Source organism: Engystomops pustulosus, chromosome 2 (genome assembly GCF_040894005.1).
Source record: "Engystomops pustulosus chromosome 2, aEngPut4.maternal, whole genome shotgun sequence".
Taxonomy (NCBI): Eukaryota; Metazoa; Chordata; class Amphibia; order Anura; family Leptodactylidae; genus Engystomops; species Engystomops pustulosus.
The window spans coordinates 138,735,250-138,760,615 of record NC_092412.1 but is presented as its reverse complement, the minus strand read 5'-3'; the positions used below and the strand labels follow the sequence as shown (position 1 = coordinate 138,760,615).

At 39.3% G+C, this 25,366-nt stretch overlaps 1 protein-coding gene across 3 annotated transcripts in view; it reads right to left on the bottom strand.

Annotated features, from left to right (window-relative positions):
• Window positions 1-2,285: 2,285 nt before the first annotated feature.
• Window positions 2,286-25,366, bottom strand: part of STPG1 (sperm tail PG-rich repeat containing 1) — a 102,018-nt gene continuing 78,937 nt past the window's right edge. For all 3 annotated transcript variants that reach the window (XM_072136684.1, XM_072136686.1, XM_072136685.1), the window contains exon 8: window positions 2,286-2,380. In XM_072136684.1, coding sequence (XP_071992785.1) covers window positions 2,301-2,380 — 80 coding nt within the window. In that variant the 3' untranslated portion in view covers window positions 2,286-2,300. The remainder of the gene's footprint in view (window positions 2,381-25,366) is intronic.

Genomic DNA, 25,366 nt, shown 5'->3' with positions numbered 1-25,366 from the left:
TGAGCCTAATTTAAGAAGTTCTTATATTGCAGTGCACTTAGGCTCTGTCAGATGACTTTTGTTGTTGGGAGCATAGTGGCTTTATTCTGATAAGGTAGACTATATCAGGAGAATTCATTAATGTGGATGTGGATCAATTTGGCAAGCTCTGTGTAGCGCTGCGTAATCTGTGAGCGCTATATAAATAAAGGAATTATTATTAATTATTAATATATCACAGGCTCCAACAATCCAGAGCTCGACAGCACTAGTTTATTGTGATGATGAATTTTGGTTCGGTTTAAGACTGGCGGGTTCTATTTTAGACAAAAGCAGATGAAAGCTGTCAATAAATAGGATGGATATTTATTGAAAACACAGCTTCTAAATTTGCTCGTTGGGTATGTTGAAGATTACTGTTGGGGTTTTCGTATTTAGATTATATGCAATAGGAGTGGTGGTAGACGCCCTTTGTGTGTTAAAATTATAAAAGAAGAGTCCTTTAGAAATGTTGATGTGTGGTTACACAGGAAGACAGGGATTTATTTGGTCCTATAGTTTTTAAGAATGGTAAAATTATTTTGAGGAGTTTAACAATGTTTCAAGGTTAATGAGTAGACACCTTTTAAATATCACCATATGGTACATGTTTTAAATGTAAACAGTAAGAATTATTGGAGGATAAGCATATGAGCAATAAAAATGGCAGGGGAAATCAGACTCTTGGAGTAAGAGCAGTGAAGTTGAATATGTAACAATATGAGGTTTGTGTTATTTTGGATGAATCAGAGATGAGGGAATTCAATTCTACAGGCTATATTACACTTTCAAATATTGAATAGAATAAAAGCAAAAGATAATTCAAATAATTATAGATGTTATTTGCCAATGTATTGGTGTCAAATGAGATGGATGTGGTTGTGACACAGTGGTTGCCATTCTTGGTTGCACCTAGGATTTTATTGGAGGGAGTGGGCAATTTTATCTATAAAGCACTATGGTATGTTGTTAAGCATCTTAACAGTTTTCAGACCATGCTTCTTTAAAGGGGTTATCCGGGATTAATAAATAAGTGATGGGCTGGGATGGGATTTTTAAAAATAATAAACGTGTACTCATTCCTCCGGCGCTGCTGATGTCCCGCACCGCAGTCCGTCTGATCTGTGCCCCAGTTTGTTTACAGGGGCACACATAGAGCTTCTGGATGTCTGGAAGCTACCATGCAACACCATCTCCCAGCACCCTACAATGCTGAGAGATACGGACGGATGGGACTGGCCGGCCACCTCGCTGGCCAGAATATCCCTGTGTGCGGCTTCTGTGATCCTGTTTGTTTACAGGGGCACACATAGAGCTTCTGGCTGGCTGGAAGCTATCATGCGACACCATCTCCGAGCGTCCTACAATGCTGAGAGATGGGGATGAATGGGAGGGGCCGGCCACCTCGCCGGTCGGAAGCTCCCTGTGTGCGGCTTCTGTGCCCCTGTAAACGCTGGCGGAGGAGTACACGTTTATTATTTTTTAAAAGCCCGCCACAACCTTACACTAATTTATTTATTAATCCCGGATAACCCTTTTAATGGTGCAGTGTATTGGGATCACCTTAAAAATCTATTTTTAAGTGATATGTAAATCTGTTGAAAACCATCACAGGGGTTTGGAGTTCAACAATGAAGTTAAGCTCCCCCTAGCATGAAAACCACCTGTGCTGTAATGGACGGCCCTGCATGAAGGGACATTGTTAAAGGGCTCTACTAAAGTCTGGTGCATCATGGTAATCACAATAGAGCGGTTGTTCTGAGACACGGAAAGCTTGACTTTAGTGCTTAGCTATCCATCTCTTTGACTTTATACTACCAATTAACATCTCACTTCAAAGTTGATTTTTAGGGTGATTCCAACACACTTGGGCACATTTACTTACCCAGTCCTGTTGCGATCCCACGGTGCATTGTGCGCCCGAGTTCCTGCATTTGTCGCTTCTGCCCTGAGGTCACCTGCTTCTTTCTGGTGCATGTGAGTGCTTGATCTTGCGACACAAATCCTTTTTTTTCCGCGGTTTGTCCGAATCCGTCGGGTTGTCCGACGACCCGCCCCCCCATTTTCTGTCGCGTGCAAGCCGGCAACAATCACGTGCGCCAAAATCCTGGGGCAATTCAGCGCAAAGCAGAAATCGTTAGAAAACCCAACAAAAATGCGTCCGGCAGTCCCATAGTAAATGAGCCCCACTGGGTCATGACAGAAACATGATCATGAAGGTGTTAAGCTTCTTTACAACATATTGCATTTAATGCCTGTTGTTAAGGTGTACTATTAGAACTTCATATGTTTAGGTGTTGCCGTATGTTACTGAAATATGTTACAAAGTCTGGTATTCCTAAGCATGTTTCTTGAGATCCACCTGCAATAAAAAAAACACATTAACATTAGATGGGGAATTCAGAGCATTTTCCTTGCAGCAAAAAAATAGAAATTCAGGTGTCTTACTTAATGATAAACTAAGATACCACAAGATAAAGAATAGAAGGAAACAGCTACAATTTCTCAGCAGTATATTGGAGGTCACTCTATGTTCTAACAATATAGACTTGTACTGAAAAACTCAACATGGAATCTGAAGTTAACCTGTATCAAAAATCTAAAGCTAAAATGCAGATTATATACTGTATAACCAAAGGTCAGTATGTAGATTTTAATATTCGTGCTTGTTTTCTAGAACATATGAATGGGGTACAAAAAGCCCACACGTGCATTAAATGCAATATCTGAGAGAATTTATGTTTATCAAACAAAGGATCAGTAGATGCATGCCTTATGCATTTATTTTCTTTTGTGAATATTGTAAAGATTTGTAGATTGCGGAAAGATTTGAGAAAAATGTTTTTCTGTCACCACACATATTGACCACAAACCCCAAACAGTACCTTTGGGTTTACTTTATATGTCCTGCATTGATGCCTTTATATGGTGCATTGCGATCACCATTTATGTAAAAATGCCTTTTATTCCTCCTCTTGTGTCCAAAAAATAGTCAAAAAGGTGGGTGAGCTGGCCAGGGATGATCTTCACAGCTTATCCTTGATCAGACCCTCGTCTACCATGGAGACTGATTGGCAGGGGTAAACATGTAAGCATGTTGGAAGGGATAATCAGGGTAGACAAATTTGAAAAACACTGCTGCTGGCTTGAAGACATGGCTTATCTACCTCTATGACTTCAAGAGACAAACCAGAAGCCTCCTTAAATAGATTATCAATAAACTCCACTTGAGATGACTTGTCTCCATACCAACTGGGTGTTTGCTGCAACACCCATCATGAGCACCTCATGGCAAAGTCGCCAATATCAGTCAAAAGCTCGTGGCACATGGCATTGGTCACCATATAGGCTTTGATCATCACTCCCCGTGACATCATCGAGGAGCAACAACGAGTTGTCAAGGCAGCCTAAAGACATCAGGACCTGTCATTCCTGAAGATCTGTAACACTAGAATACTTTTATAATGTATCAAATACATTTTTCCCCTTATTTTCTTCCTTGTTTTAGCACCTGTGTAATTCAGCTTCTGGTCCTGTACACCACTGACAGCTGAGTAAAGGAACCTGACAATGTTTCTAATAATGGTGTGAATGACCCAAAACTTCTGATCACATAACACCACATCACAGCAGATTTTGAGGTGGGGTATTTTGTGACTTACTGTAAAATGCTTATCTTATGGAACTTTGCACAAAAGCAGCTGTCAAGAAGGGGACATTGAACAGAACCAATCATTTTGATACATTTTGAGGAGCATTTAAATTAATAAATGGACTATTTATTTTTTGACATGATAAATGTTTTGTCAGTGATTCTAATAAAATTCTCAGTAGGCAGCCCTTATCTCTGCTGCACTGTACTAAATACAAGAACATAATGATCTCACACACTGTCAAGCTTGAACATTATTTATAAGGTGAAGCGTGATTTATGCAGTAGAAGCATAAAATTAATATGAGGTTTAATCCTCGCCCTTGTTAATCAACCAGGTATGAACAAGCATGAATATAATGACTTAAGAAGGGTTTTTAGATCTTCTATAAATCGTTAATACAAAATCTGGGATTACAGTGGGCATGTACAGTAATGCCCCATACAAAAATAGAAAAAGTCTGCATAAAGAATCATAACGGCATGTTTGAGTTTTATTCTGGTAAAATAATGGAGACCATTGTGGAAACCCAAAAACAACATTATCTTTAATAGGATTCACCCGATACTGTTGGGATTCTGTCCTGGAATTTAGCTCTGGCATTATTTTCATTCTTCTGTTCTACTTGTAGTGTTGTGTAGATGTGACCCTAAGTTCAAAAGAGTTGACACATGACAATATGTTTGTCATAAGATGTCTTTTTTTGTGGAATGTGATGACGTTTTCATTGCTACTACTATGGGGACTGTACCATCTTTTGATCACTTTTATTAGGGGTCTCATAATCCATATACTGCAAAACTACAGAATTTGAGGCAAGACAGGGGAAAGAAAAAACAACAGGCGCTGCCTAGTGCAAATAAAAGTGATTTCTTTTGAGTGTATATGAATTCATATGTGTATTCCGCTCACCTAGTGGTTGTGCAATCAGGCACAACACTATCAGATCACGTTTTTGGGTGCTGCCCTGTCCTTGCCCGTGGGTGATTTGCTCTCCTCGGGTAGTAGAAAATGCATAGGTGGATCCAAAAGATGTGGAGTGTAATTTCCTCAATGGATACCAGATAAAAAATAGGGACTTCTTCTGGTGCAGCCCAAGGAATCACGGCTATACGTAAAGCTCATTCGTGACTCAATTTAATATTATAATCAGGATAAAATACATACAAATAAAATTGGATAAATCTGATTTAATCTGTATGTATTTTATCCTGATTATAATATTAAATAGAGTCACGATTGAGCTTTACGTATAGATGTGATTCCTTGGGCTGCGCCAGAAGAAGTCCCTATTTTTTATCTGGTATCCATTGAGGAAATTACACTCCACATCTTTTGGATCCACCTATGCATATACTACAGAATTTCTATGGATCTATAACAGTGTGCTTCTGGCACATTGTTATAGATCATTCCAAATGACGGGTCCTGGAGTCTCATACAGACATGAAAATGGATCATCGATTTTCAATGATGTCACTATGATGACCTGATCCAAGATGGCAGCACCAAGCTGCCGACATTTACCAGCAGCCAGTTGCAGGTAAATGGTTAACACTCGCGATGGATGGTTTTCTGCATATTGCTGTCATAATGCATGGAGGGGATAATCAGCTTTTAATGTTATAAGCAGTTTATTAAATGGTATCATGTAAAAGGATGGTATATTGGGTTACAGATCACATGTAGGGGCAAATTCACTCAAGTCACCTCCTGACTTAAGAAATACTAAAGAATTAGTTGCACAAAATGTTTTACTTTTTTCGACTTTTCGCCAAATATGTGCAAATCCTACGCAGACATTAACATCTGGTATTCCACATTTATCAAGCTTTTTAACCCACTATGATAAATCTGCAAAACATTTCCATTTAATTAAAACTCATATTTCAGTAAAGTGGAGAAATTACATATTTGCTCATTCTATTTTTACAACAAAATATCTATGAATTGTCCAGTCACAAACCAAAAACTTTTACATAATGGGGATCGATTGTTTATGTTCAAGATTAGAATGAGCAAAGGGGTTAAAAAATGATGTGACTTTTCAGCACTGATAAAAATGTCATATCTTTATGAATCTGGAAATCCTATGCAAGAACTCCCTTGTAGCACACTACAAATAAGCAATATATGTAATAGAAGCTAATCATATGTTCTCCCAGCTGTCTCCTACCCACTAACAGCAAAAGGGAGTGGAAAGAAGAAATTGAGTACCATTGCAGCATCTGAACTACCAGGATTAGCTTGTAGTCAATTAACATCAAACTCAATATTTTTTTCAATTTGATTTTAAAAGTTACTTATACATCATCAAAGTTCAAAATAGCTGCCTCACATCCTTAACCTAACTTCAGATACATTAGTAAGTACTTAAGTTTTATTACCATAGAGTTTTATTTAATGTAAATTATCTCTATCCTGAAAAACCCCTTAAAAATAAAAGGGGGGGTCTTTTTCATCTTTTATGTTTTTATCTGAAACTGAATTACTGCCAGGTAAACTATGCAAAGAAAAGAATGCAATACTTTATTTTCAGAGTGGAAATAAATCTTTATGCTGCATATGTGACAGTACACTATCCATTCATTTTTCAAAGCTGCCGGAGTCTGTGTAGATTGGGTCTGTCCAGTATTTTATATTGATGGTCCCATTCTTCATGTAGAGGCCAGTAGCTGGAGGCAGGGTTGGTTTTAGGCAAAGTCCTGGGCTAAATTTAAAGTGGGGCCCCAAATGTTTAAATACTGTACCAACAACACATTTAAATTTAGCAGTATGGCTGATGCTTTGCGCGTTTTGTTGGGTGGCTATAAGAAAAAAAAAATAGGTACAAATACCACAAGCTACGCTTCCTGCCACCTACACAGCTTTCAGATACCACTATACAAAAGCCTGCACTAATTACTTACAGTGATCAAATATCAACTACATACTGTAAAAGAAAATTTACATTGATAAAAAAAACAATATTACCAATGAAAACAACATAAAAGGCACATAATACCATCATGATCATTGCTGTTACCACAAAATACCACCACAGCATCACCACTGCTATTACATCACAATACCCTACATCATGACCACTGCTATTATCACATAATACCCCACAACATGACCGCTGCTATTATCACATAACACCACCACATCATGACCAATGTTATTACAACATAATATCCCACACCATAATCATTGCTATTACCACATACTACCACACTATGATGATTGTAATTACCACTTAATACCACCACACCATAACGACTGCTATGATCACATAATACCCCACACCATGGCCACTGATATTGCCACAAAATACCACCAAACTATGACCACTGCTATTACCATATAATACCACCACACCATAACCACTGCTGTTACCATATAATACTCCATACCATGACCATTGCTATTACCACATAATACCACCACAGCATGATCACTGTTATTACCACATAAAACCCCACAGCAAAGCCACTGCCCCCCATAAATTTTATATACTGGGCTCCCCAATAACTATACAAAGTGCCCCCTTCATTAATTTACATACCCCCCCCCCTTTGAATTTTATATACTGGGCCCCCCCAATTAATTATACATAGTGCCCCCTTTATTAATTTACATACTTCCCCCTTTCAATGTTATATGCTGGACGGAGCCCTTAATAAATCATAAACACTGCCAAATTCATAAATTTACATACTGTCTTCCCATACTGTGCCCTTCTCTCTGTTACATAAGCAAAAAAAAAGGACTTACCTCATCCTGTCTTCTTGGTTCTGCAGCTGGTGTCACCATTGTGGAAGGGGTGCCTGGCTGCGTGATTACGTCATGACATGGCCACACATCCAAGGTCAGAGTGCGTTGTGTGCTGGGAAGGCTCACAGGGTGTCAGCTGTAGCCTGTAGTGTGACGGTTCTCGAGTGGCCGGTTCCAGCCACATAAAGTACTATTACAGCCTCTGGCAGGGGGCTCCTTTGTGCGGACAGGGGCCCCTTCCATAGCGCCATGCATAACTCAGATGGCCAGAGTTCCCTCTTGGGATTGGGGACCCTGGCCATTTGCCCACTTTACCATGGCATAACGCTGACCTGGATGTAGGTTGTAGTGCTGCAGAAATTCTTTGCTTTGCCACATTTCTTTTTCTGAGCTGCATGAGCAGTTCCTTAGACCTCATAATTCTCATGTGCTCTGACATGCACTGTGAGTTGTGAGGTCTTATATAGACAGGTGTGTGCCATTCGTAATCAAGTCCAATCACTTTAATTAAACACAGCTGGACTTCAATGAAGGAGTAAAACCATCTCAAGGAGGATCCGAAGGAAATGGACAGCATGTGAGTTAAATATAAGTGTCACATCAAAGGATCTGAATACTTATAAGCATGTCATATTTCAGTTTTTTTGTTTAATAAAATGGCAAAAATATCTACATTTCTGTTTTTTTCATTCAAGATAAGTTACAGAGTGTACGTTAATAAGCAAAAAAAAAACTTTTGGGGCTGCAGTGAAACAAAGAGTGAAAAATGTAAAGGGGTCTGAATACTTTCTGTACCCACTGTATATCCTTACCTTCAATTATAAGGGCACATTGGGAATGCACCCAATATACTTAAAATGGATGGTTACAATGTCATATGAATATAGTCTTGCTAGTAAAAACAGCTATGTTTCCAATTTTTATGGCATACATTTCCTGTCTTACACTTACCATTAACACTTTAAAAGCCCTGATAGATTTACTTGAACCACAGAACCTATTTAGGAAACCTGCTCAAAGAGGTAAGGTCTCCTGATAAAATTAGAAAGAAGCTGATGCACATCTCTATATGGTTATCTCTCATTGCTTGGTACTACTTTCCTCATCCTCTACTAATCATGTGTATGGTATCCTAATTTTCTGTATACCAAGAAATTACATGAAAATACCTGTGAACATGCTTTCTTCATACACCGGCGTCTTCCTCAACCACAGGACTATCTTGGAATGATAAAAGATTGCTCTCAATATTTGGTAAGCATACAAAAGACACATATACAAAGAGAAGAGTGGGGATAAGTCAATTCCTTGTTTGGAGCTGCAGTTTTTGGTATGATGACTCAGCCACCAATATCATTTGTTTCATTAAATTAAAACTTCCACATAGTGGCTGATTTTTGCTACAATCGCTTGTATTATTATTTCACATATATAGGTTATTTATCATTGACTTTTTGCAATAGAAAAGTGGGGAAAAAAACTAAAAGGGTTTTTTTTTCCAATATTTTGGGGTAAGAAAAAATCACAAGGGCCTTTTACAGCCACTCAGAAATAGTGGCTTAAACATAGAAATACAGCATGTGAAACCAGATTTATGACTTGTGAATTTGAAAAATTATCACAAAACAATCACAAGGTCACTCCACTCCCCCCTGGTGTATGTGCTGTGGTGATTATTCATGATTTCTGGCTCACGTTCTTCATGAATTTTGTGCTCTCTGTACAGCTGCGAACAGAGTGCACCACTTTTTTTTCTGCACCTTTAACAAAGGGCATGCGACACACTTCTGTCGGACTTACGCACAATATATGTGGCAAACGGCCTGACTGAGCCCATTTCAGTGTAGAAATTTGTGGTGCATGAAGAATAGTGCAACCACACCACAAACAGTTTTGTTTTGGCACAAATTTGGCATGAACACAAGTTAAATACCTGTGAAACAGTTTGCACCTAAAAGAAAGTGCAAAGTCCACCAGTAAAATGGCACAAGCACATTAGTACATGTGCCCCAAAGAGATGATACAGTGAAATAGTCCAGTCATTTATACACTGATGATAATATAAGTATATTGCCTACTCTTATCTTTCAATAATCAATTTATTAACACATAAAACAGAGAACTACCCAGAGAAACTGCAAAAAAAACTTGAAGATCCAGAGGAACTAGAAAAGCCAGTATTAAGACTAAGGCTCCTACACCATTCAATCAGCACCTAAGGAGCAACAGCACTGGAGGGCTTCTTGTCCCTCATTAGCTGTACCTCCAGGAAATCTCTTGTTGACTGTCTGTCTCCAAAGTCCCCTAAGGGGGCGGTTTGACATTAGTCACCTCTGCTAGTTTTTGACATATTTATTGTTCCTTTGAGAGGCAGGAATGTGGTTTTATTGTAACTCATTTTCAGAGATTGAATGCATGACCCTGATAATTTACTGAAGCACCTGTATAATCTAGGTACACTTTAAAAATCCCTGAGTATGTTTGTAGTAGCCATAATTCCTATCGGTAACAGATCTGAAGAAGACGCCAGTAGCTAAAACATATGTCTTATGTAGAGCCAAAAAGGTTCTGCTGGATTAAAGGAATGCGATGGTAACTGTAACAATAGACATCAAAGAATTGAATATATGAAAGTCTGAACACCCCAGCAGAGTCAGGTGTTTCATCTGAAGTACAAGATGTGAAACCTTAATAAGGGCTGGGTTCACATCAAGTTTTTTGCATCTGTCTGACGTATGCTGAAAACGGATGCATTTTTTGTCATCCATCTACCGTATGTTTATTTGACGCATACGCCATATACATCACATCCGTTTGCATCAGTTTTTGTACTTTAAAAATGTTTACGTTTTTTTCCACTTCCGCTTCCTGCACCTTCTGAAGCCAATCTCCTGTGTCCTTACCAAGATAGAGAATTTTAAGTTCTATATTTGATTAGATTGTGAGCCCCATTGGGGACAGGGACAAATTCGACAATCTCTGTGCAGCGCTGCATAATCTCTTTAGTACACTATCAGAATACTTTTGCTGAATCATACTTCATACATCACAAGGTTTATGCTGACACATGTTTAAATGAGTAGACCTGTAGGGGTTCAAGTTTTCTGGTTGAAATATGAACTATAAATTCATGTATGTTTTGGCTATGTGAATCCAGCGTATGCATAAAAGCATTACTCTGTTTATGGTTTAACGGCAGTCATATCTCTGCAATGCAGCTCAGTGTTATGCTACAAATATGAGCTACAGTGCCTACAAGTAGTATTCAACCCCCTGCAGATTTATCAGGTTTGATAAGAAGCAAATAAGTTAGAGCCTTCAAACTTCAAACAAGAGCAGGATTTATTAACAGATGCATAAATCTTACAAACCAAAAAGTTATGTTGCTTAGTTATATTTTAATAAATTTTAAAAATAAAAGTGTGGGTCAATTATTATTCAACCCCTAGGTTTAATATTTTGTGGAATAACCCTTGTTTGCAATTACAGCTAATAATCGTCTTTTATAAGACCTGATCAGGCCGGCACAGGTTTAGGGAGTTATCTTGGCCCACTCCTTCATGCAGATCTTCTCCAAGTTATCTAGGTTCTTTGGGTGTCTCATGTGGACTTTAATCTTGAGCTCCTTCCACGAGTTTTCAATTGGGTTAAGGTCAGGAGACTGACTAGGCCACTGCAACACCTTGATTTTTTCCCTCTTGAACCAGGCCTTGGTTTTCTTGGCTGTGTGCTTTGGGTCGTTGTCTTGTTGGAAGATGAAATGACGATGCATCTTAAGGTCCTTGATGGATGAGCGGAGGTTCTCCAAGTAGGCCGTGCTATCCATCTTCCCATGGATGCAGACCAGATGGCCAGGCCCCTTGGCTGAGAAGCAGCCCCACAGCATGATGCTGCCACCACCATGCTTGACTATAGGGATGGTATTCTTGGGGTTGTATGCAGTGCCATCCAGTCTCCAAATGTCACGTGTGGTTGGCACCAAAGATCTCGATCTTGGTCTCATCAGACCAGAGAACCTTGAACCAGTCTGTCTCAGAGTCCTCCAAGTGATCATGAGCAAACTGTAAACGAGCCTTGACATGACGCTTTGAAAGTAAAAGTACCTTACATGCTCGTCTGGAACGGAGACCATTGCTGTGGAGTGCGTTACTAATGGTATTGACTGAAACCAATGTCCCCACTGCCATGAGATCTTCCCGGAGCTCCTTCCTTGTTGTCCTTGGTTTAGCCTTGACTCTTCGGACAAGCCTGGCCTCGGCACGGGAGGAAACTTTCAAAGGCTGTCCAGGCCGTGGAAGGCTAACAGTAGTTCTATAAGCCTTCCACTTCCGGATGATGCTCCCAACAGTGGAGACAGGTAGGCCCAACTCCTTGGAAAGGGTTTTGTACCCCTTGCCAGCCTTGTGACCCTCCACTATCTTGTCTCTAATGGCCTTGGAATGCTCCTTTGTCTTTCCCATGTTGACCATGTATGAGTGCTGTTCACAAGTTTGTGGAGGGTCTTAAATAGTCAGAAAAGGCTGGAAAACCAAATAATTAATCCACACATGTGAAGCTCATTGTTCTTTGTGCCTGAACTACTTCTTAATACTTTAGGGGAACCAAGCAGAATGCTGGTGGTTTGAGGGGTTGAATAATAATTGACCCATACTTTTATATTTAAAATTTATTAAAATTAAACTGAGCAACATAACTTTTTGGTTTGTAAGATTTATGCATCTGTTAATAAATCCTATTCTTGTTTGAAGTTTGAAGGCTCTAACTTATTTGCTTCTTATCAAACCTGCTAAATCTGCAGGGGGTTGAATACTACTTGTAGGCACTGTATATATTACAAAGGGCCATACAAATAAAATCATGGGAAACATATCATCTGAGCTGTCTAAGAAAATACAGTTCTCAGTGGAATGTAGAATATTTCCCCACAGCAGTTCTGTGGTCTTGTTATTTAACGCAGTTCTCTTCAAGGGTATTGAATTGAAAAATCTAAAGGGAAATTTGCAAACACTATGCAGGGGTATTACCATGATATGCTCCTGGATCATTGCACTGTGTGCATTATGGTGGTTGCATAAGTAAAAAACTCATAGGATGAGTCATAAGTGTTGGGTTCCCACTGCTAAAATCCCTACTGATCATGAGAATTGGAATCCATTGACGCTCTGTTCACATCTGACAGATAGAAAAGTAATGAGCTTGTCTATCTTCCTACATATATGATGATTACTTCCATCAAAAGGGAAAGGCGAGTGCATTCATTCTTGTAATTGGTGTAGGCCCCAGCAATTGGAATCCGTCACAGTAATTATTTTTCCATAATGTTTTATTGAGGTTTTAAAGCAAGCCGAGAACAATGGTGCAATCGCAGCAGTAACATCACACAAGCAAATTGACAAAAGACTAAAAAAAATAATAATAAAAGGGAGGATGGGGTAACGAGGGAGGAAAAAACTCTCACAGTTACTTGTTGATGGGATGACAAAATTATGTTTTATTCTTTGCAGTGATTTTAAATTATGTTTTGTGTTTTAATCTGGGTAACTTCACAGTGAGCTGCCTCATACAAATGATTGGCAATCATAGAGTCATTGTCATAGCTATAACCATATAGTGGCAACATCAAAAATGATATTTTTTTACATTACACCTGTAACACTGTTGTTAGTGTCATCCTGTGGTTCTTCATTAGTTAACTTGTTGTGATTGACAGCATCTCACTTTACTCATTTGCTCCCTGTGTAGTTTGGATCTCTGAGTTCTGTCCCAATCACTAGTGAGGCTAGGCAGCATCTTCTCAAGGCTATACAAGTTGGACATTTCCTACAAGTCCTACGCATAGCAGTGTGGACAATGACTTTGACTCACAATCATTGGATCTCATAATTTCAGAATAGGGGAGACCCTAAAACAGTGATGGCTAACCTATGGCACTGGTGCCAGAGGTGGCACTCAGAGCCCTCTCCAGAGATGACTCCAGGTATCTTCCTGCAGTCCCAGACAGCCCAGGACTTGCTGTGCAGAGGTATTTTAAAGTGACAGCGCTGCCTGGGACTATTTTCTGCTTTATTGGTGTCCTCAGAGCACTGGTATCAATGAAAGCTGTGACAGAGAAGGGAGTATAAATCACAAATTACATTTCTGTGTTGGCACTTTGCGATAAATAAGCGGGTCTTTGTTGTAGTTTGGGCACTCGGCCTCTAAAAGGTTTGCCATCACTGCCCTAAAAGAACAATTGCAAGGGCACATACCAGAGTTTTGCGCAAAAAGTAAAATGGTGGACACAAAACCTTGACTAATCACCACATTCAATAACTAGTGGGGGTGACATTTACAATATTTTACTTAGCAACTAGGAAATTGACGCATACTAAGCCACAACATCAGATGATGACCAGATGGGAAAGAAATCGACATCTTGGTAAATACTTTCAAAAACCAATGAAATCCTTGGTCCAGGGTGTACATCTCTTGGGCATCTCCATGTGGCAGTTGAACCATGTGTACATTCATATCCCCAACCTGGGTTTTGGTGAACCCACTGAACAATAACGTAAGACCATAAATGTGGTATATATTATTACCTGTCCTTGGCAGAAGATATACATTGGTCAAACAGCCCAAGAGTTACAGAAATTGATCTAGAAGCATTTTTTCACAATCATCACAGTAGCAATAGATAACAGAAAGGTAAGACTCTATTTTCGGGGCCTATCATTTTGTAGAGGTGCATCATGGTAACTCACATGGAATAAGAGTCTTCAGGATGGAGAGAGTTGTCCAAAACATCAGAGGTGAAGATGTGATGCCACCATTATTAAGTTGCAAATCAAATATTAATCTTCAGAATGGACATCTAGGGGGATATTTATCATATGCCAGTGGATAGCCCCACCGCAGCTTCCTGTACAGCGTTTGTTTCTATGTCAGATATATCTAGTTTCTGGTTATATATATGCCAACAAGTGTGGGAGGAAACCAGAGGACCCAGAGGAAACCCACACAAACACAGAGAGAACATACAAACTCTTTGCAGATGTTAACCCTGGGCAGGTGCCCAGTGCTGCAAGGCTGTAATGCCAACCACTAAACCACCATGCTGCCCTGATCATGCTGTGTGTTTGTGTACGCTAGATACTTACTCTTAGAAATGTAGATATTTACTTGGTGCTAAATTGAGTAAACTGTTATACTTTGTCATCTTTATATTGTGGTACACTAGTGTCATTCACATATCTATGGCCCACGCCTGAGCTTTTCAACCATCTTTACGTACCTTTTGCTTTGCCTGTGTTGATTTTGATGTGTGCCACAAATTTATTTTTAGTCTTTACTAAATACCTCTACATAGGAATATAAAAGATATATAAAATGTCAACGTTCCAATATAGGAGGTTTTCCTCACAATTGTCACATTCTTGAAATATCTACAATTATTAAATATACAGAAAAACAGTGAGAAGGAAACCTGAAGGACTGTAAATAAGCCACAAGAACCACCATATGCCTCACTGTCTTACAATTAATCATCAGTGACATCCAGTAACATTAGCTTTCAATCTAAAGCTTTATGACTAAGACATATATCAGAATGAAAAAGTATTTCAACTATTTGCCTCAATATATATAACTCACCAACCCCAAAAGGAATACACAAAAGTACAAACATTGCCTTGTCCGTAAAATATGATATAACATTATCTACTGAGAACTATGCCTGTTAGCCATAACTTTAAAATTGCTGCATTGTTCTTCTGCTTGATAGGTCCTGATGGTGAGGTATACTGTATATCACCTTACAAAAGATAATTGACTACCTACATACTGTAGCCAGTGAAGTAGAAGTAAAGGTTACTGAAGTCACAACTAGAAGGCCCTGATACATCTCCCATCTTAGTATCTGTCTTCTTCCTCAGTATTATGGCCATATAAGATAACCTAATTGCTGCTTGGCAACATGTTCATGAAAAATTTCTCATAACAGACACATTTAAAATGTAATAATTAAGATGCTTCCATAGAAGACCTTCTTTCACAGGTATAAATCTTCAATGAATTCTTGAAATTTAGTTTACAAACATGAATCTATAACCGACCACATAAAAGTGCCCGAGAGAACTTTAACCTTATTAGACTATTGCTTTTTAGCTAAATAGATTTACCCAGCACATTAAAGGGAATAGAGTATGCAGTCAAATTCATACAGGAGACCCAGGGTGGCATTGGTGGACCCAATCCTAGAAGGAGTTTTGATGCTGCAGTCATTATCAACCAAAGCATCCAGTGGGTTAAATGCTTCTTCACACACAATAGGTGTGAACACCAAACCAGATGGTTTGTGTAAAGTTGTCTTTTGGTGGAAAAGGCATGTATTAGACCTCATCCCTACCGGTTTTAACGGTTTTCCACTCTGCATGTCAGTTTGGGCGTGACGGAGAACTGGGTGAGAGTGAAAAAACAAAATCCCCACCAGGTAAAACATGGTCTAAACAGGCGCATCCTGGCAGAGATCGCTCCTGGGTCTACTATATTATAATGTATATAGGAGTCTTATTAAACTCCCCTATTGTCTGGTTTCTTGTGCTACTTATGGAGACTTTTTGGCACCGCTGAGACATAAAAATGTCAACTGAGACAGAAAAGTATCCAGAAGGTAGTTCAAGAAACCAGACAAAGTGGTGATAAATCCTCCCTATGAATCTCCAAGATAACTAAAAGGTTATCCTCAAATACCTGGTGCTGGAGAATGGAGTTATTAAAATATTACACGGTCAGATAATATTTCCAATTGATGATTTAGGATCAAAGATTTCAAATCTCAATGTGAGCAAACAATAACATACAGCAACTGATAACCTGACGGTCATTATTCAAAAGGAGAAATTGTAGTGAACGGTCTCTGGTAGGAAAAGGAGAAACCAAAGATTTTTAAAACATATATTTGGCATTCATATAAATGGAACGTAACACATTTAAACACTTTAAGAGATCACTTCCATTTTCAAAATCTTATTTACTTGACAGATGAATAAAGACCTCTGAGCTCACTTCATACATCCTTAAAGGGGTATTCCAGGAATCAGCATAATTCATATACAAGTGGGCACTCAAAATATAATCTAATGTGCAATTAGTTGTTATTTAAAAAATTGCTCCCCTTGGCAGAAAATGCTGGTGACATAGACTGTAATGAAGAATTAAAATGCTACCGGCCCTTTAATCAGTCCGTTAATTTCCTCCGCGCGGTCCGTCGCAGAAAAGAAGATGGCCGCTGGTCACATGTCCACATCACATGTCCTGTACCTGCCTGGGCAGGGTCATGTGATCACCTCTACGTTTGGCTGTAGTCGGTTGGTTGCAGTGCATCCAGTATGGCCAGTGTTGTGGTGATGGCAGTTACACATCATTACTATGGTAACAGAGCAAGAAAACCTGTTAGATCATTACTGGGAGCAGAGCATAAGTGGTAGGAGGAGTTACTGAGAACTAAAGGATCATGGAACTTGTAGTTTCCAGTGGCGGCCATCTTAGTGATAACTCCACCTACTTTAGAGAGGCCATAAATGTTGTAAATCATAAAATCAAATTATTTTAGCTCCGTTTTGTGACTAATGACATTGAGTATTGTTGTATTCATTTATTTATATCATCATGGGTTTTTGTGTCAGACGTTCTTATTCCCGGAATACCCCTTTAACCACTTCAGGACGTAACCACTTCAGTTTAAAACTTAAGGCTCAGCCCAATTTTTTTCTATTCTGACTTGGGTTGCTTTATATGGTTAGAACTTTTGAACACTTGTACTTATCAAAACGATCTTAATATTTTTTTTTTTCAGCGGTTGTTGTACATTTTAGTGGTAAATTTACTCTTATAGGTTTATAGAAAAAATATAAAAATTACCAAATTTGCCATTTTCAAAATTCAAAATTATCAAGTTTTCAGGCAGATAGTTTTACCACTTAAATGAGTTGCCAAGTAACATTTCCCATATGTCTGCTTTACATAAAAGTATATCAGGAACAGCTTTTAGGAAGGTTGTTAACCCCTTGAGATCTTCATTGTAATTACAACAAAACGGAGGGGAAATTTAGAATGGTCTGATTTTTTCGGTTATATGTTCAATTAGCCCTTAAAATTACACATTCACAAAAGAGTAAAAAAAAAAAAAAAAAAAAAAAGAAAACCCATCTTAAAATTTGTTATGCATTTTCTCCCAAATACGTTACTTGTGTAGGGGCATACAGCAAGATGCAAAAGGGAAAGTGGGCCTGCATCAGCCTCTTTTTTTTTTTTGGTGTTTACCATATACCCTAAGTCACATGTTTATTCAACGAGTCAGTACAATTACCACAATATCAAATTTCTATTTTTGCTAACATTTTACTAATTTTATACAATAAAACTTAAATGTGGTTAAAAACTATAACTTTTGCATCATTATTTTTCAAGTGGCATAACTCTTGTAATTTTTGGTTTATATTGCTTGATTTTTACAGGACAGTACAATTTTTGTAATGATATATGATATCACTTTTTATTGCATTTGGGACTAAATAATTAAAAATGAAAAATTTTGGTGTTTTTTTTAAATAATTTTTAACAGTGTTCATTGTGCAGGTTTAAGGACAATTTTGTTTTATTGTACGGGTCATTACAAATGCGGCAATACTACATATGTGGGGTTTGTATGGCGATTAACACTTTTTTTATTTTATATGTAAGTGTAATATGTAACTTTGGGGGCCTTTTTATTAATTAATTAGTTTATTTTTATTTTAAAACTTTTAAAAACTTTTTTACTAGTCCCACTATGGGACATGAACAAGTAATCATTTGATTGAATGTTCATTATATATTAGGGGTATTAGCACTTTCAGCCTACGATGATGCATAGGCTTACACCCTGCCTGTAAGTCCCTTCTGTGACAGGACCTTAAAGGCATTTACTATTAAGCCCTGGGGTCTTAGCTCAGAACCCAGGGATGCTATAGCAGCAATCGTCAGCCCCGAAGACACTGCAGGGGGTCGCCGATCACACAGGGAATGCCTCGGTCGCACTGAGCATTTAAAAGGGTTAACATCCCCCATCGAAGCTTTCTCCAATCGTGGGTGTTACACGGGGATGTCAGTGGTAGATTACTGCTGGCACCCCAAGCCTCACAATGCCGGTTCAGCTCTGAACCATGCAGGAGCTCCTTTCAGTACTATTACAGCGTGGAGTGCTATTAGCCGGACTCAATGCAGCAAGAGGTCACAAACATATGACGAACAGATACGTTATGTCATTAAGGTGTTAACATAGGTCAATAGCAATCTCGTTGATTCAGCTTCAATCCAAGTCAGGCGTTGTTTTCAGATAAAAACTTTCTTTATTGAAGTCATATAAAAATGATTGGACATAGCAATTTCCAACGCGTTTCAGGCGCCAGTTACTTTGGTGGATTGAAGCTGAATCAACGAGATTGCTACTGACCAGGCTCAAGTGGAGTGAGGTTCTGTGCTCTCCACACAATTTGGCGGTTCATATATGTGGTAAGAGCTGATACCAAGTTTTTACAGTTAACATAGGTCAAGGCTGGGTCTTCCAGCATAACAATTGCCCAAATCACACAACCAGTGCAGACCTGAAAATAATCAATGATCTTTGAAGGGACCTGAAATGCAATGTTGCCCAGCAACAATCCTAAAACCTGAACAGTCTGAAGAAGATCAGTATAGAGTAGTGGTATAATAGTGGTATAATATACTTGTTTTATGCAAATATAAAATACTAATTATTTAAAAAATTATATATCAATGTGTTTTTTTTACATTGTACCTGATTTATGAATGGTGGCGTCACGTTCTTCATGAATCTGGTGCCCCCTGCACTGGTCGGGAGGTGTGCACAATTTTTTGGTGCACTTTGTTTTTGCTGCAGAATTGTGGCACAGACTGAATTGTGGAGCATCTCAGTAATTAAGTGGCGCACGTTCCGACTATGTGCTAACACACCCCTTTAGGTTTACATTTTTTCTGTCTGGTCAGACACAGTGCAGCCGTGACACAAAACTGGCACAGACACTTTATAAATACATGCGCAAGCAGTTTGCATGTTCTTGCTAGTGCAGAGTTAGACAGAAAACTGGCACAAACACATATAAATGTGGGCCTCTGTCTCTCACTGTTGAAGTGTACCTAAAATAAAAATTACAGACTTCTCCATTCTTTGTAGTCAAGAAAACTTGTAAACGTTACAGCAATGTATCAAAAAGTTATTTTCCCCACTGTATATTATACATGTCACATACAGACCAGATTTATATAACACTATATGCAATGTTCAAAAATAAATGTAGAAATGTATAATGTAAATAAAAGTCTTTTTGTTGTAGCATATAATGAGAGTATGCTACATTGACATGTTATCTGAACCAGATTAAGTATCTTTAACATGGTTCGACAAGATCATGATGGAACAGATGAGTAAACAAACTACTGGCCTATTGTTCACAGCCTAACATCAGACCGTAAGCTTAATATACAATGCATGTGAGTGGACGTTTACAATGTGGTCTGTCTATATTTATGTAGCATTTATAAAAGCTTAGACATGAAATGACAATATCTCATAGCATAAAAATGTACCAAACCTTCAGGGATGGGAAGAGTGTCTGTCAGATAACTTTAAAAACAAGATAAAGACGAGGGAATGAGGAAGAAGACGTGAGACAGATAATCGCATTATAAGAGTCTCTTTATTTTCTGGAGGTGTTTGGTTACACATGGATGAAACATATGCATGATCTGCTGCCACTACGCTGTATGTTCCTGTATGCATGAGGGCTACCTGTAAATAAATAGTTTCAGCAGCCAGGGAAAGAGTAAAGGTCATCAGCACAAAGTTTATATGCCTGAATGTAGAAAAGATAAATACACTGGATAGCAAAACACTTTGAGGGTGCAGAAACGCTTTGAAACGCATTGCAAACTGAATGGGGAGGGGCTTGTGCTGATCGCATCCGCGTTTCAGGGGAAATGCATGCAATCTGTAACACTACGTAGCACTATGTAGCACTACCTTTTGTATTGATTATATGTAAAACACATGGCGAAAGTTACCAATCGCATGCATTTCCTCTGAAACACTTTCAAAACGCATTGCGAATAGAGTGTCCACACCCTTAGATGTCTGCAGGTTATTGGTGTTAATCGGGCACATAGTGCTAAGTTCCTTCATTACCTGACAAATGCTACTTAATGGGAAGCCTAACTTTCATTGGTTGTTCAGAGGAAGGCCAAATGGGTGACTCTACCAGTCATAGAGAAATAGTCATTCCAAGTGATTTCTAGAATACAGCATCTATACAAAATCACAAACTCATTCATGTCCCCAAGAAGGCTTGTTCGCCCTCGAAAGACTAACACAAGAGAAGACTGGAGAATGTAGAGAATCTAAAAGGGTAATTGTTTCAACACTTGATTGGTTTGCCAGCATTGAACAACTGATGTGGAACATCTTTGTCAAACTGGGGATTAAAGACTGAACCCAATGGTTTAGGTAAATTATTGTGTCTGCACCAGTATGTTTGTCTATATTTACATGGAAAACTTGTCTTTGTAGTTTAAACATGTATTTATTCTGTTTTTGGTCCACAGTTGTGTTGCAATAGCTTTTTGTTCAAGAGACTGGAAGATGTGTGGACCAATATCACTCCAGAGCAGTGTGAGACCCTTGTGACGTTGTGTGGCTGCAGATGTGCTGATGCCATTTAAAGGAAACCTACCAGTTAGAATGGTAGGGGTAAACTGTAAGTACCAATCACCAGCTCAGGGTGAGCTGGTGCCGGTACTTACTTTCGTTAGTGTTATTAACCGCTGTATCGCCGAAGCAGCTTCTGCTATAAAGTTTAAAAAGCGGTTAATAACACTAACGAAAGTAAGTACCGGCACCATCTCACCCTGAGCTGGTGCTCGGTACTTACTGCTTACCCCTACCATTCTAACTGGTAGGTTTCCTTTAAAGGAAAAGTCTGTTTATTGCCTACTGTTTGGTGACTGTTGTAACCTTCAAAAATAAAGTTATAATCTTTCTCTGTCTTACATTCATTGTTGTTCCCGAATTATGATAATGTCTTTTGTAAAATAAAGATTTTATGTTGATACACTTTGTAATTTTGTAATACACTGTTCTAGTGGAATGGTGTACCCCTTACAAAAAATCCAGCAAATGTTTTTTCAATGGAGATTACATTATTTCTGAAAAAAATCAAGGGATCATACTTTCTTCTCTAATTTTGATCTCCAGTGTACAGTATATATAATAACATATATGTTTCTCAAAACTAATATAACATATTTTGAACAAAGGTTGCTATTTTTATTATTACCTATGACCAATGGAGTTCCCAATCTAATTTTCTTCTATCTCACACACATACATAAGGGGAAGTACTGTATGTATTTGTTAAACACAAAAACCACACACAAACACAGGGATATATTATTGCCATAAACTATCCTTTAATATTGTACATTGGTTCCTTAAACATGTTCCATCCTTTTACTTATTGATTTCCCATCATGCCTTTACTACATAAATGTAATTCTATTCATAGCGGTCTCTTTTTCTTGAACCAGTAAAGTCCTTTCTAACTTTTCTGTTTTGCTCCAAATATACTAATATCCAAAAATAAGTGACACAAGATAACTTGTTTTAAGAACAAACTTTTGCATTACTGGCAACACCCTACAAAAACACAAAAGTATTTTCTTTGCCCAAGTCATTCTGTAGCAGACTATTTTGCTCTATGTGTCATATCAAGAAGAAAGGACAGGAAGGACACATCCACAGGTTTTTTGCTTACTGTCTACCTATGAACCACACCAAAGTGATTCCTATTTTTATAATTGCTCATAAGGACTGGTTTGTTTTCCAGTATTGTTCTTCCCATTTTACAACTGTGCCTTACAGGTCAGAGCTTGAAAAAGAATAGCAAAAGGTATTGTGTTTTAAATAGATGCATATATGTATTTCTAGATGAACATCATAAAAAGTCTGAGAAAAAATGGCCCACGTTTACTTAAAACAGTACAAACTGCATAATGTGTAGTTTTCCTGTGTAGTGTGCAGGGAGTGCCAGATTCAGGATTTGTGGTGCATGTTCTGCATGGTTCCTACAGAGTGTACCATTTTTTTTGGGGGGTACCTTTAACATGGGGTGTGCGACACACTTCTGTCAGACTTTGCATGTTAAATGTGGCACACGGACCGACTGAGCACCGGAATGCCCATTTCAGTGCAGAATTTTGTGTTGGGAATAGTGCAGCTACAACACAAAAGTGTCACATGCGCCACAATTGTGTCCCGGACACTTCTTAAATACATGTGCAAGCAGTTTGCACTGCTTATCTTATCTGGCGCCCAGGAATCGAGACAGGAGCCTCACCATGGAAGTCCTGCAGGAGCCGCGCTGGTCGGAAGGCTAGGCACAACATCCAGGCTCGCCCCCGGACCACATGGCGCCGTCTGCACTACGTAGCGGGAAGGGAGAAACATCAGAGGATGATCTGCAGGAATAAGATGCTCCAGCAAGGGGTGAGGCAGCCTATTAATTACAAAAAACTTGCTAAAGAGGTGGCTAAAAAGATTACCCCAGGCCTTTAGGAGGCAGTTTCCAATGCTATAGAGGAGACGCTGCAGACATTACAGGCAGAGTTGCACCAACATACTTCTCAGCTCTCTTCTCTGCTTTTAGCTCCCTTTGTTCTGAACTTTTCCAGAGGCGCTGGAAGTTCCAATTGTTATACCCAGCCTTGTTAAAGGTAAGCCACCCGGATGGCACCTCTTGCAACTTTACTAATCCAGTGATCGCAGAAAACACAACCCAAGCCTTACAAGCCTGGCGCGAGCACCCGTGACAGTGACAAAGCTCACCACCGTTGTATTCTTCTCCGCGACAATCACTACCACAAAAGTAGTATCTGGATTTGTGAAAGGGAGAGCGGCAGTCATTAACATCCGCCAGGTGCTGGCGGTGCTGGATATGGTGCCACACCAGTCACTGTCGGCAGGCAAACGAGCATTACTGGCCCTAGATGCAGAAAAAGCGTTACTGGAAAAATATGGCTTCTTGGGCCATTACTGAACCTTTATCTCAAGCTTATATGCCAACCCTAGAGCGGGGATACTGTTGGCAGGCTGCAGATCCAGAGTAATAAACCAAAACAGAGGAACGTGGCAGGGGTGTCCTTTTTCTCCCCTTCTATTTGATTTGGCACTGGAGCCACTGCCAAAGACCCTCCGCTCGCCAGCAATTAATGGGAGGATCAGAGTGGGCAACAGTAGTGTAAACTCCACTTTGTTTGCGGATGACATATTGATATTTCTAACGAACTCAGTGCGCACGATGCCCTGGATACTGACACATATTGAAAAATTTGGGGAGACAGCGGGGTTTAAGATAAATCTGGCCAAATGTGATCTTTTGCCACTTGACCCACTACTGTTTGGCGAAACAGCACGCTATAACAGTGTAAGGGATAGGGCTGGCCTCCAAGAGCATAAAATATTTAGCAATCTATGTAGGGAAAACATCTTCTTCCCTCTATACTCTAAATTATCCGCCACTGGTACAGAAAATAAAAGAAAAGCTTCTGTGCTGGGAGTCTCTCCTGCTAAATATCTCTGGCAGAATACAACTCATAAAAGCTTTGCATGTCTGCTCTTACCCCTACAGAGTCTGCCCCTGCTGATGAAAACAGCGGACATAAGAGAGCTGAATAAAGAGTTTACCAGATTTATATGGCAGGGCAAAAAGCAAAGGATATCCCTAAAATGCCTAACCTGCACTAATCCCTCTGGAGGGATGAACTTCACAGACGTAAGGCGATACAACCATGCCTCTTTGCTGCAGCACCCAATCAATTGGGTACATGGCACAAGTCAATTTTCCAATATAGAATTATAACAGGGACTTCTTCAAGAGTGTGGTTTAGTGGTGGCACTACACTTACTTTATGCAAAACTGCCAAAGTTAGCGAAACAGTCAACACTATTGCGGGACACCATAGCAACATGGAAGGTATTGCGCAAACAATTCGGAAGGTTGTATCAAATGTCAAAATATCTCACACTGTGGAACAATCCAGAATTTCCGGCAGGAGGGGCTAGCAGATTATTTGGACCATTGAAAATAAAAGGAATCAATCCGATGCGACATTTGATCCACGACACAGAGCCAAGACTTAAATCCCTGACAGAACTGACTGCAGAATATGCATTACCAGACAGACAAGATTTCCCCTACATTCAGCTAGTGACATTTTGTAACTCAAAGACTCAAAATCTAGCAAGCGATGACTATAAATACATTCGCTGAAGTAATTGGGGAAGCGGGCTGGAGAAGATTTATATCGATACTATATTCCATGCTGGGAAGGAAGGGGGAGACAGTAGAGCAGCCACTCAACTTCCCATATTAGGCAAAAAGGTTATGTGTATATCATGTCTCCTCATGCATCTTACAGGGTTGTGCTGAGGTACGCAGACATATCCTTAGTGAGCGCTGGCGGGAAGCCTTCTACAAACTTATACATGCAGCCATATATACGCTTTTATCATTCCAGCAACAGAATCGCGCCTGGACAAGATCACTAAATGTCCAAAATGTGAGGGACCACTAGCTTCATCCAAAATGTGAGGGACCACTTCATCACGCCATATGGACGTGCCCCAATCTACAACCTTACTGGACGGAAGTCCGAGACCAAATTTCCAGATCCTATTCAGTTACACTCCCACTTACTGCCTGAAGGGGTAGATGAAGAAGTAGGGGACCCCTTGCCACCGATCGTACACATCACACTGTTGTTTGCTTGAGGTGCCTGTCTCAAGGTCTACCTTGAGGTAGACAGGGTGGAAACAGAGCGGCTGGGTAATAAATGTACAAAGTCTTTCT